Source organism: Hipposideros armiger, unplaced genomic scaffold (assembly GCF_001890085.2).
Source record: "Hipposideros armiger isolate ML-2016 unplaced genomic scaffold, ASM189008v1 scaffold_185, whole genome shotgun sequence".
Classification (NCBI taxonomy): domain Eukaryota; kingdom Metazoa; phylum Chordata; class Mammalia; order Chiroptera; family Hipposideridae; genus Hipposideros; species Hipposideros armiger.
The window spans coordinates 2,995,976-3,007,565 of record NW_017731535.1 but is presented as its reverse complement, the minus strand read 5'-3'; the positions used below and the strand labels follow the sequence as shown (position 1 = coordinate 3,007,565).

At 44.7% G+C, this 11,590-nt stretch overlaps 1 protein-coding gene across 1 annotated transcript in view; it reads right to left on the bottom strand.

Annotated features, from left to right (window-relative positions):
* The window catches only part of AGPAT5 (1-acylglycerol-3-phosphate O-acyltransferase 5), a 58,246-nt gene extending 46,662 nt beyond the window's left edge, over positions 1-11,584 (bottom strand). The window contains exon 1 of the mRNA XM_019652699.1: positions 9,934-11,584. Within this exon, the coding sequence (XP_019508244.1) occupies positions 9,934-10,152 (219 nt within the window). The 5' untranslated portion in view covers positions 10,153-11,584. The remainder of the gene's footprint in view (positions 1-9,933) is intronic.
* Positions 11,585-11,590: the final 6 nt, after the last annotated feature.

The window sequence follows — 11,590 nt, the reverse complement described above, 5'->3', positions numbered from 1 at the left end:
GAAATGCCCCACTTCTGTATCTGTGGACACAAGCCTGAACTGAGAGGCTTGGCAGGAGAAGCCGTCTCCGCACGCCCTGTAAGGCTGGCTTCCAGAGGCCTGACATTTTCAATGTGCGGTTTGATTAGCTCAGTAACAGAGTTACACATGCTCAGTAGTTAATGGTATTTAGAGAAAGCAAGATAATGAATTCAATTGGGCAAAGCAGGTGAGCCAGATGTTGTGCACATCAGCTGGTGCCATCGCTGGCGGGGGAATTGGGGAGAAGAGCCCCGTTCTGAGTCCCCTGACCTCCAGACGCGCGTGGAGCCTCCCAGCCAGCTGGTGCATGAGGTGAGAGCCAGTCAAGCCCAGTGGGGAGCCCTGGGGCGGGACAGGACCTGCCTACACCAGTCAAGAGGAAAGGCGCCTGCCAAGGGCGGGTGGGGTCTGCTGTGCCTGCTGTGGTGAGAACACAGATTTCATTCAAAGCAAACTGCTTATTCAAATGTGACCATGCAACAATTCAAAATGCAGAGCAAGGATAAGAAACAGTTCAAATTTGCTCACTATAGGAACTCAAGTGTTTCGTTTTCAGGAAGGGTAAATTGTAACTGTAGTAGACTGAAATACAGAAAGATTTTGTCACTTAGCCTAGTTTCCATCTGGTCAGTCAGCTGTTTCTAGCTGTCTGAACGGGGACAGGTGCCCTTACAAAACTGGCCCTGCGAGACGGAAACTTCTGTGCAAGCAGCGTGGATTTGAAACTGTCCATCACCTTACTAACTATGTGAGCTTGAGCAAAAGTACCTGGCCTCTCCACACCTATTTCTTTACCTGTAACAGAGTATACTAACAGTAATTACTCTTCCGTAGGCTGTGGTAAAATAGATGAAACTATACATATAAGCTACATTACACAATGCCTGGAACATAGTAACACCCCCCCCCCGCCAATGTGAACTGTTATTATCCAATTATGAAGTTTTTTATTCAACACCGTGTTGTGATTAATGAATAAGAAAAATAGCTATCTAGTCTACCTTCCTAAAAAAAGTCTGATAATGTAGAAATGCAGCGAAAAAGAATTTCAGTTTGAATAAGATTACATGTATAATTTATAATCTAATTATGACACTTATAATCATTTGAAATGTATTTTTAAATGTTTTCTATGCAAATGAAATACAGCACCCATTAACCAGTACAAGGTCAACGGGTGTAATGTTGTAATGCATACAAAACTATGGCCTTTTTCTGACCAATGTGAAAATTTTCATTGAGTAGAAACATTATGATGACCCTTTAAAACAACATCAAAATATAAACATAGTCATTTGTCTAATAATCAGTATGCAGAACTAATCATCATGCAACATTTACAAAGTGTGATCAAAAGATACGGTGAATGTTTGAATTTTAAAAATTTTATTACAGTAAGACACATCGCCATTAATCCCCCTCAAAATACTCCCCCTCGCTTTGAACACACTTATCCCACCGTTCTTGCCACTTTCTGAAGCAGTTCTGGAAGTCCTCTTTCGTGAGTGTCTTTACTTCATCCTCCATGACAACGCTCCGTGTCACACATCGCTTCTGGTATATGGACATTTCTGTGCAATAAAAACATTACGGTGTGTCCTCATCCACCTTATTCACCGGATCTGGCACCGTGCAACTTCTGGCTCTTCCCCAAAGTCAAAATGATTCAGGACATCGAGGCAGCCACGACAGAGCAACTAAAGACACTCACAAAAGAGGACTTCCAGAGCTGCTTCAGAAAGTGGCAAGAACAAGGGGATAAGTCTGTTCGGAGCACAGGGACTATTTTGAAGGGGATGAATGGCAATGTGTCTTTTACTGTAATAATTTTCTATTTAAAGATTCCCCATATTTTTTTATCACACCTCGTAAATGGAACCTTACAAATCACAAAGCTTTCTCACTCATTCGTCATGTGTGTCTCTTGGCATTGTCCTTGTTTTACAGGGCATGGTGTTCTCTGCACATCTATGATGTACCAGTCATTGAGCTAGGAAGCTACACATGCTATCTCAGTCTTCATGGTAACATGAAAGAATTCCATTTAAGGATGAGAACAGTTGAGTTGACTTATTCAAGTTGACACAAAGGGTGGCAGAGAACTAGGAATTACATCCAGGTTTCTCCCACCAAGATCCCAAAATCTTTTGAATGCAACAAATCTATTCTCTGCAAAAATTCCAAATAAAAAATGTCAAATGAGAAGGCATCTCGTATATTGGAAACTTATATAATTTTCTTCACTTTGAATACTCACCAAGAGAAAAAAAGCTTGTGATAAAAAAATTAAAAACTGACAAAAAAAATCTTTCTACAGAAATACAAATTAAGAACGGGAGTGCACGAGAGCTGGCACTCCCGCTCCGTCGGGAACCACCTGCTTCAGTGCGCCCCTCCCACCCAGCGGAGCAGCCCCTGATCAGCTCCATTGCTCCTGTATTGCCTCAGCTGTTCATTTTGTTTTGTAACTTAACCTTATTATACAGTTTCATGTTTAAACTAACTTCTTTCTACACTGCTAAAGGGTGTGTTGAGGGTGGTGACCATTTAATCAAGCTAAAACACTAGCGCCTAGCACGTAATTAGCACTTAATGCATCCCCTCTCCAGGTCTCGGCCCCACTCCTCACCCCCCAACCCCCCATTTTTTTAAGCTGCTGGAACTCCCACCCCTGAGATGGGGCAGAGTAAAGCTGTCTTCCAAATGTCACTCACACTAGACACACAGCCAGCTCCCTAACATCCCCAAGCGACAGCTGCTTACTTGGGGTGTTTACTGCCAGTTCCTACTGAGAAACAGAAGAAACAGTAAACCTGAGAGAACTGCATGGGTTCAAAAATTGCAAGAAGTACAAGTGTTTATTGGCAAGTCAACAAAGGCCTCTGTATGGCCGGCTGCTCCAGCACTCCCTCCCTTTAGAAGGTCTCTGACCTAGTTCCTTCTCAGTCTTGCTTCTGAGGGTGGAGTCATCCATGTCTTCTTCCTTTATCTAAGAATGCAACTCGACTTCCTAAGCCTGTAGATCCTGTCAGATCAAAACTTGTCAACTAGCAAGGCCATTCATTCGAAACCCTTGCCCCTTAAAAGTGAGATTCATCTACATTTGCACAGAAACACAGACCAGTATCCCCTGTAGACAGCTCTGCCCTTTTGCTACAAGGAAAAAAACCAAGCCAAGTAATTCTCCCCTTTATTGCCACCTCCAAGGGGTTACAATCTTGTAGAGGGGACAATATGTACATTAAGATATGCTGATGTTAATACTACACGATAATGTTGTATATCAGTGATCCTGACACTGAGATGGGGCGAGGCAATGGCCAATGAGGAAAGACTGGGGCTTGAGTTGAAGTGTGGAGACAGAGCAGTCCCAGGGCAAGTTGTTGAGAGTGTGCTGGTCATTTGGGGGCCTCTGCAGAGCGAGCAGCAGTTGGGCCAGTGAGACCATTAAATGAAAACCTAAGCCAGGGCAGAATATGGGAGTCTTTGTTTTTATTCGGTTATCAGTTGAGAACCTTTTTTTCCTAACAAGCCATGCTACTTCCTCCTGTTTGAAGAGTCAAAGCAGCTCTTAATGATTGATACAGTCTTCTTGACTATCCCAAGCAAAGTCACAAAGCTAACAAACACGAAGACTCCAATTTCAGTCTTATCTTCTATAGTAATCGCCCATGCTTTTCCTAGTATAAATGCCTTGAGAGAAGAGGCTCTCATTTCAACCAATATCACCTCAACAGCAGCAAAGCATCTTCAGAAAATGAGCCCTGATGCCAGACGGCCTTGGAGGGAATCCTGGCTTGACCACTACAAACGTGAACTATTTATGCCTCCATTCTGTCACCTGTGAAATGGGAACCATGGGGCTGCCTTGGGGAGGGGACCGACTCTCATAGCAGAACAATACTTGGCACAGTCGGCACTCACTGAATGCTGACTTTGTTACGCGCGCTATCCCTCCACATCCAGACACAAAGCCCTACCAGCTACCTCTCGGGTAGACCTGGGACTCTGCATCCTCTCCACCTCCACTCTGGCGACGGGCTTTCCCTGGACTAGAATACCTCCCAAACTGGTTCTTCTTCAGAGCTCCAGGCAAATGGCACTCTCTTCCCGAGGCTTGCTCGACACCCCACCTCCACTAAGCTAACAGCCTGACAAAGCACAGTGCATTTTAATTTTCTTGTTGTGTGGTGTCCCGCTCGATGTGAGCTCTGTAAGGGCAGGGTCCTGGTCCATGTTTCTCTTCACGGTATCCCACAGTGCACAGCAAAGGACCTAGAATGAGGTGCACACTCCCATACTGAACGAACGAACGAACGAACGAACGAACGAACGAAGAGCGGGTTCTAGGGATTCCTCAGTGAGGAGTTACTGCTTAATTTTGGATTGTTTATTAATATCAACTTCTGTTTGAGACCATAGTAAAACTCCATTTAAGAGTCAACTGTCAGTTTATTCAGCTCCACAAATTTATACAAATTTAAGAGAGAGAAGGAAAGTAAAGTATGGATACAGTCATGTTTTCTATTGCTTTCCATCATTATAGCAGAGGTGTGACACAGGTTATAGATATGTTTAGTGTTGCTATAAAACCCATCCAAGAAGTTAATTTAATGGGGAAGGAGTCTTCCCACAATTTACACATTTATTTGAAAGCTCTTGGAAAAAATCTAAAGCAACACACCAAGTTGTTGCAGACCTGGAAAAGGTGTGTGTAGGTGGGGAACCTATACTTTCTCAAGATATTTTGTTTTCAATGTTTTCTTGCACCTGTGGTTTAACATGGAAAAATAGGACAGTAAAAAAATCTTACAAAAATGCAACGCCCCAAAACTGGTTTCCTTGCAGTCCAGGATTTATATTTATGAAAAGTGTAAAAGCAAGATTCTAATCACATTTCTCTAAGATTTCTTATAAGTCTATTCCCCAGCCAGATTTAAGCTGTGATTAGTCTGAAACAGTATTTGATTGGGGAATGTTTGATTTCCTGTCACACGCTGGTGTCATCCTGCTTAAGCAAATGCAGAGGGAAACCCAAATCAGACCGCTCTGCCACTCCCAGCTAAACTGAAGGACAGAGCTAAGATCTTAAAATCTTCACGTGCATGACACATAAGCAAAGAAAAAGAAAATTAAGGATACAAATGACGATTTATGTTCTTTTTAGGACGACTGACATCGGAGAAGGCTCTGGGCAACTCTGGAGCAGAAATGCAGAAAGAACCCAGATGTGATAAAAAGGGGTTGGTTGGACTACTAAGGGCCCCTCCCGGAAAATAAACAAACACGTTTCGTTCTAATAGTTTAGCTGCTTTTACAGCAAGATACAGAATACAAATTCAACCCATTAAGAGTTTAGGACCATTTGTGATGAAACTGAGACAGAAAGACCCGGGGTCATAAATGAGCTCTAGAGATGAAGGTCTTTACTGTTTCTGAGAACTTGAAATAATGTTTCAATTAAAAGTATGAATTGTTAGAGAAGTTAAGAGTATTCTAGCTGAACAGATTATGTGAACATCAAAATCTTACAGATTTAAATTCTATCTCCCACTTTCAGTGTTTTTGAGCTATTTTACGCTTGAAGCAAGTCAGCTGAAAAACTAATTTATATCGTATTTTACATTTTATTGTTATAATGTATCATGTTAACATTTGGGGAAGAGAGAATTAGCAGACAGAGTGATTAGTGTAAAATATATTTTAAAGTAAATTTAAACTGATTGAAGCAGGAAGAAAACGGTGACTAAAATATATATTAGGTGTTGATGAAAAGACATGTATCATAGTCACTAGATATTTTTGGCCTGCAGTGATCAGTGATCGAATTTTGGTGTATTCCACTGGAAGTAGAGGCAAGAGTAGGAAAATTTTTAAAAGTAAAAAGAATTCTGACATTAAGAAAAACTTATATTAGCTTTTACCAGCTTCCAAAACAGCACGTTAAAAAGATTTTTCATGACCTATCATAACTATTACAATGATTGTTTATGCAGTGGTATCATTTAGGATAGAATTCTAGGACAGAAACTACGATCAATCTGTTTTCACCTCAGCTAGAGGTTCTAGTCATCAAGTTGCCTCCATTCCTATGAGTCCTAAACACTTTCTCTATCACTCTCTCCACTTTCTTTTTAACTTCCCACAAGTTTTTCCTAAACTCCAGCTCCAAGATATATATGTGGCCTCTTTTGGAGTCTCCAAGCACCCCACATTCAAGTTATTTCTTACTCCATGGGTTTTACAGGGGTGAACGTAACCAAATGTCACTTTATTCACCATATTGCATAAATTAATTCTTAGTTTGGAAGTGAAAGTACCTCTAATTTATTAGGTTTTTGGTTTTTTTTTTTTAATGGTAAGCTATCACAAGATGGTAATGTAAGAATCGAGAATTAACACCAACACATGAATAAGTTATTGGTTATTATACAGCATGAAAACTGGTTCTGAAAATGAGACAACTACTCAAATGCTCTATTTGAGGAATATGTGAAAGTAAATTTGAAAATTAGAAAGTAAAAGCTTATGGGAAATTATTTTAAAAGTAACCTTGGCATATAGAACCAAGCTCCCTTTACTTTAGTATGTTAAAGAAAGTAGAGACCCAAATTCTTTAATATACCTAGGGAAATAGGGCAGAGTTAAACTAAGAAACAATGAGATATGGAATAGGCTGAGCCCAGGAGTTGTTATCATGGTCTGAATGATGACCCCAGAAAGATGTGTCCATGTCCTAAGCGCAGAACTGGGAACGTGACCTTATTTTGAAAAAGGGTCTTTACAGATTAAGTTAAGGATTTTGAACTGGGGACACCACCCTGGATTATCTGGGTTAGCCCTATACCCAATGACAAGCGTTCTTATAAAAGAAAGGCAGAGGAAGATTTGAGACAGACAGAAGAGGCGGCGGCAACGGGACGAGAGTCAGAGACTGGGATGATGTGGCCACACATCACGGAGTGCCGACAGCCACCAGAAGTTGCAAGAGACAAAGAAGGGATTCTTCTCTGGAGCCTCCAGAGGGAGTGGAAGCCAGCAAACACCTCGATTTCTGACACTGAGCCTGCGGAACGGGACAGAATAATTTCTATTGTTTTAAACCACTGAATTTGAGGTGCTTTGTTACAGCAGCCACAGGACCGTAATACAATTACTTGAATCAGTGCTCTCCCAACAATAAAGAGGTATGGATTTTCAGTGGATCTCAAATTAAAAGAGATATTATACATAAAAGTTAAAATCCTTATTGCTTATTCCACAGGAATAAATGGTGAAGAAGGTACCCTGTTGACTTGCAGACTTGCAGTACTAATGAGATTCTAGAAGAACCTAAAAAGACAAGTGATAAACAGAAATTGTAGCAATACTGATCGAAATGTTTTCCTGTCTCAAAGATGCATATGAAAATAAAGTAGTGAAATTAGGAAAGAACAGATGTTTACCTAGAATCGAAAGGAACATCCAAGTGCACTTGTTGGGAGCAGGTTTACCTGCCAAGCACAGATCACGAACTTAATGGACCTACTTGTCTTCAGCTGTAAAATTCTATGCATAAGGAAATACCCTGTCTCACAACTATTCCAAACCATTTCTTCTTTAAACCTAAAATTTAAAAGCATTAAATGTCATTGAAAAAAAGAATTCTAATTTGAAAATATTCCTACAACGTATATAATTTAACCGTGAACTTCCTTTCATTCAGAAACATATGTCCTCAAATTACTGAAACTTCTTCAGAAGTAAGTCAACATTATTCTATATAGAACAGACAAGAGGCTCATCACTGGCCTTACAATGAACGCTGATAAACAACTCAATTAAAAAAAAGCCCCCTAGCAAAATCAGAAAAACAAGCTAAAATTTTAATAGAAACTTTGCAATGACAAAGTCACTGATGAAAATTAAGAAAAAAAAATAAGAGTAAGGTGATAGCATGTCCAGTTTTATAAATCCTTTTCTTTGGGGTTTATATTTGAAAATATAATCTTTTCCTCTACTGATTTAACCTTAAAGGCAACCCATTAGAAATACTTGAAGGTAGCCTTATCTATCTAAGAACCCCAGATTACATAAAAATACCCTCCCAAACTACCCTGCTCTCTGTTACTAACCAGCAAATAACGGCTTGCCCCCAAATAATGCATGGACAAGAAACTCTGGGGTCTACATTTTTTATTAAATGTTCATAACCTGCATTTGATGATCAGTGGGCAATCAGTTCTAGGATTCCTAACAAACTTCATTAAGGGACCCACATTCACAAAAGTATGTCTGATGCCCTCAAGTATAATTCAAAATTTTATCTAACGTGGGTCCCACTGATGAAGTTTGTTAGGACTCCTCGAACTGACTGCCCAATCATCAACTGATTGTTATTTTTTAAAACCATGTGCTGAGAACTCAAAAATAAATTGAAGGTTTATACTGAACAGGGTATGGGGTAAGATACACAATTTCAGAAACAATGTGAAATTTTACAATCATTTTTTAAAATAAGAAACTTGCTAAACACAAAGTATTTCAATGGTATATTGTACATTATATCTCACGGAACATGTTATATTCTTTCAACAAAAATAAAATACCCCAGCACAGGTAGAATTATTTTTCTAAGAGGTAACTGACTTAATATGTTCTGAGTCTGTATGCTAGCTTTGGCCAGCTGTCAAATGATGAGAAATTAAATATTTAATCATGACAAAACCATACATTGAGATAAACGTTAAAAGCATAGGGGGGAATGATTGGTCTAATTAGCGAAAATTTTAAATGAGGCCCATTTTAAAGGTCAATTATCAGGAAATCACTTTCTGGAAGAGCGATCTTTCTTTCTCCCCTAGTCACATTCACTGGTTTAAATGGAGACCCTGGCTTCTCCTAATTCCCTTCCCCCAAATAACCTCCAATAGGGGCAATCTCATGTCATCAGAGAGCAACAGCAGTGCAAAGTCAAAACAGCAGCTGGTTGACAACAGGGTGAAAACAGCTGCTCTAGGGGGGAAAAAAAAGACAATTGCAAAAAGACAAAACAATGGCATCCCGTTCCCTCTAGGGCACCCCAACCAAGAAAAAAGAAACAAGGAGGACTAACTGAATCTAAGGAATAACCAAGAATCAACAGGCTCTTTTTTCGAATTGGGAAGTAAAGAGAAAACTCACAATAGTTATTTTTGTATAAGAGAACTAAACAAAGTTAAGAGGCCCTTCTACCTTTGTTAGTTTTAGAAATTTAGTCTACAAATCCAATCTCTATAGAAAAACACAGACAGTAATCAGATAAAAGATTAGCCACATATTTAAGCCTAGTCCAAGTCGGTAAGAATTTTATCTACGGTAAGGCTTCTGCAGTAACAAGTGTATTCCTCTCCTCGCCCTGCTTTCACTTACACGGCGGGAAGAATGCAAAACGAAGTTGCACTTCTTGTCCAAATAGTAACAATCTGTTCCAAGAGAACGTCTCCGATTTTTAAAAGCATACGTTTGAGTTCCAGCATTACCACCGTCTTAGCCAAACGCCAACACCTGTCAGCTGCCTGCCCTACTTAACCATTCATCCGCACCAAGCACGAGGCGGGCACGTACAGAAGAGGGGGAGAGGGCGCGGGGGACCCACTCGTGGCCTCAGGGCACTGTCGCCACAGCTTCCTAGCGACCTAGCGGCATGTGCAAGGGAGCGGCGGGCCAGACCCTAAGGGAAGAACGTGAAACGACTTCCGAGGTGGGAGGACGGGGCGACGGCACACGTTCTCGGGGCGGACCTGCCCTGCAGGGCGTCACGATCCTCGAGCACCCGGCGGGGCTGGCTGGTTCCGAGCTGGGAGCACCGCCTGCGGCCCCGCGGGGCCCACGTGGAGAGAGAGAGGGCCGGCAGGTGCGGCGGGCGGGCGCGGGGGGCGGGCAGAGCCTCACCTGCACCCCGGTGTAGTTCTCGAAGAAGAAGAGCACCATGCTCTGATAGATGCAGTAGAGCCGGTCGTCCACCGCCTGGTAGAAGCGGGAGGGCAGGAAGGCGGAGAGCAGCCGCCAGGCCCCCCAGGCCAGCACGTAGGTGGGGGCCGTGCCCAGCAGCACCGCGGCCGGCACCACGCAGCGCATGGAGTACATGTGGAGCACCAGGGACAGCAGCATCTTCCCCACGAGGCGCGCGGAGGGTCCGGCCGGCTCCTCCCCACCCGGGCCGCCTCCCGGCCGCCCCGCGGCCCTCGGCCGGCGGCCAATCGCCGCGCCAGGCCCGGCCCTGCCGCCGCCCCCTCACCTCCCCGGGCCGCCGGCCGCACCTGAGACGCCCGCTCCGGCTTCCGCCCCCAGCAGCATGGGCCGCGCCGACGCCGAAGGGTGAGTGGGCGGGCGGGCTGACGAGCGCGGGGTCCCGAGCGCTGCTAGCGGCCTCGGGGAAAGCGGACGCCGCGGCCCTTGGGGGCTCGGGAGTTCAGGAGCGCTCACACCCCATGACCCTCGCCCGTCACTCTCTGCCCCTGTCGGGGGCGGGGCTCCACATCAACAACACGCCTTCCGATTGGCCGCTCGTTTCCATAGTTTCCTCTTCGGGGGCGGGGCCCCCTCGCCAATAATACGTCCCCTGATGGGTCGAGTGCGACTACGGTTGAGGCGCAACTGCTGTCGGGACGCGCGGACGCCTGTCTTTGCCTTCTGCGCATGCTCCGAAGTTCAGCCCTGGTGTGGACGCGGGAAAAGAAGTGGAGAGTAGGGTGCTAAGCCAGGTGAAGGTGGGTGCCGCTTGGAGGAGAGCGCCGCCAGCCGTCTGCCCCCTCGTCGGGCTCTGGCACGGGTTGGCTTGAGGCACGCCCCCCTCCAGCTTGCACACTCTGTGGGCCCCTGGCCCGGAGATGCGCATTAAGCGGAGACGTCCCCTTCCGCGCGCTGCTGCACGTTCTGCGGAGGTGCCGTCCGCGGCTGAGAGGACTCGTGCGCCCGACGGGCGTTTGTCCCGCTTCCTGATCGGAGCAGTTAGAACAGGCTGAGACCAGCGCTGTCGTCCGCCCAAGGCCAGGCCGAGCGGGATGGCCGCCTTCCGGGTCAAGGCCGCCCCACCCCTTCACCTGCCTGCCTCGTCCCGGCCCCCAGCCGGCGTCCACGACGCTTCCTGCCCGTCGCTCGCCGCGTGGGTGGCCCAGAGTTAGGCCCCTTCGTTCCTCCCGGGCAGCTCTCCCTCCTACAAGGCGCTTTCCACACTGTTAACTTTATTAGGCATTTCCAAATTCCTTCTTGCTTCCCTTCCCCGGCGCCTGGCTCTTTGACTCGCTTCTGGTGGTTTATAAGGAGCCTCATTTTCCAGGGTAGAACGTGAAGTACTTCGCATGTACATGTGGGCGACATAAGGCGCTGGCGGACTTCGTGACCCTCACAGAACTCCAGGCCGGCAGGCAGGGCCGCTGTTTTATTGATGTAAAAACAGATCCAGAGGCTTTCTGGACCCTTCTACTGAAATGTGGTTTACCGTGTAGCACTTTTCCGAGAGCGTTGCACCTGAAAAGAATGCCAAATGCTTTATTTTAAAGATTTTTATTGGGGAATTGGGGGATGGGAACAGCGCTGGGGAATTGGG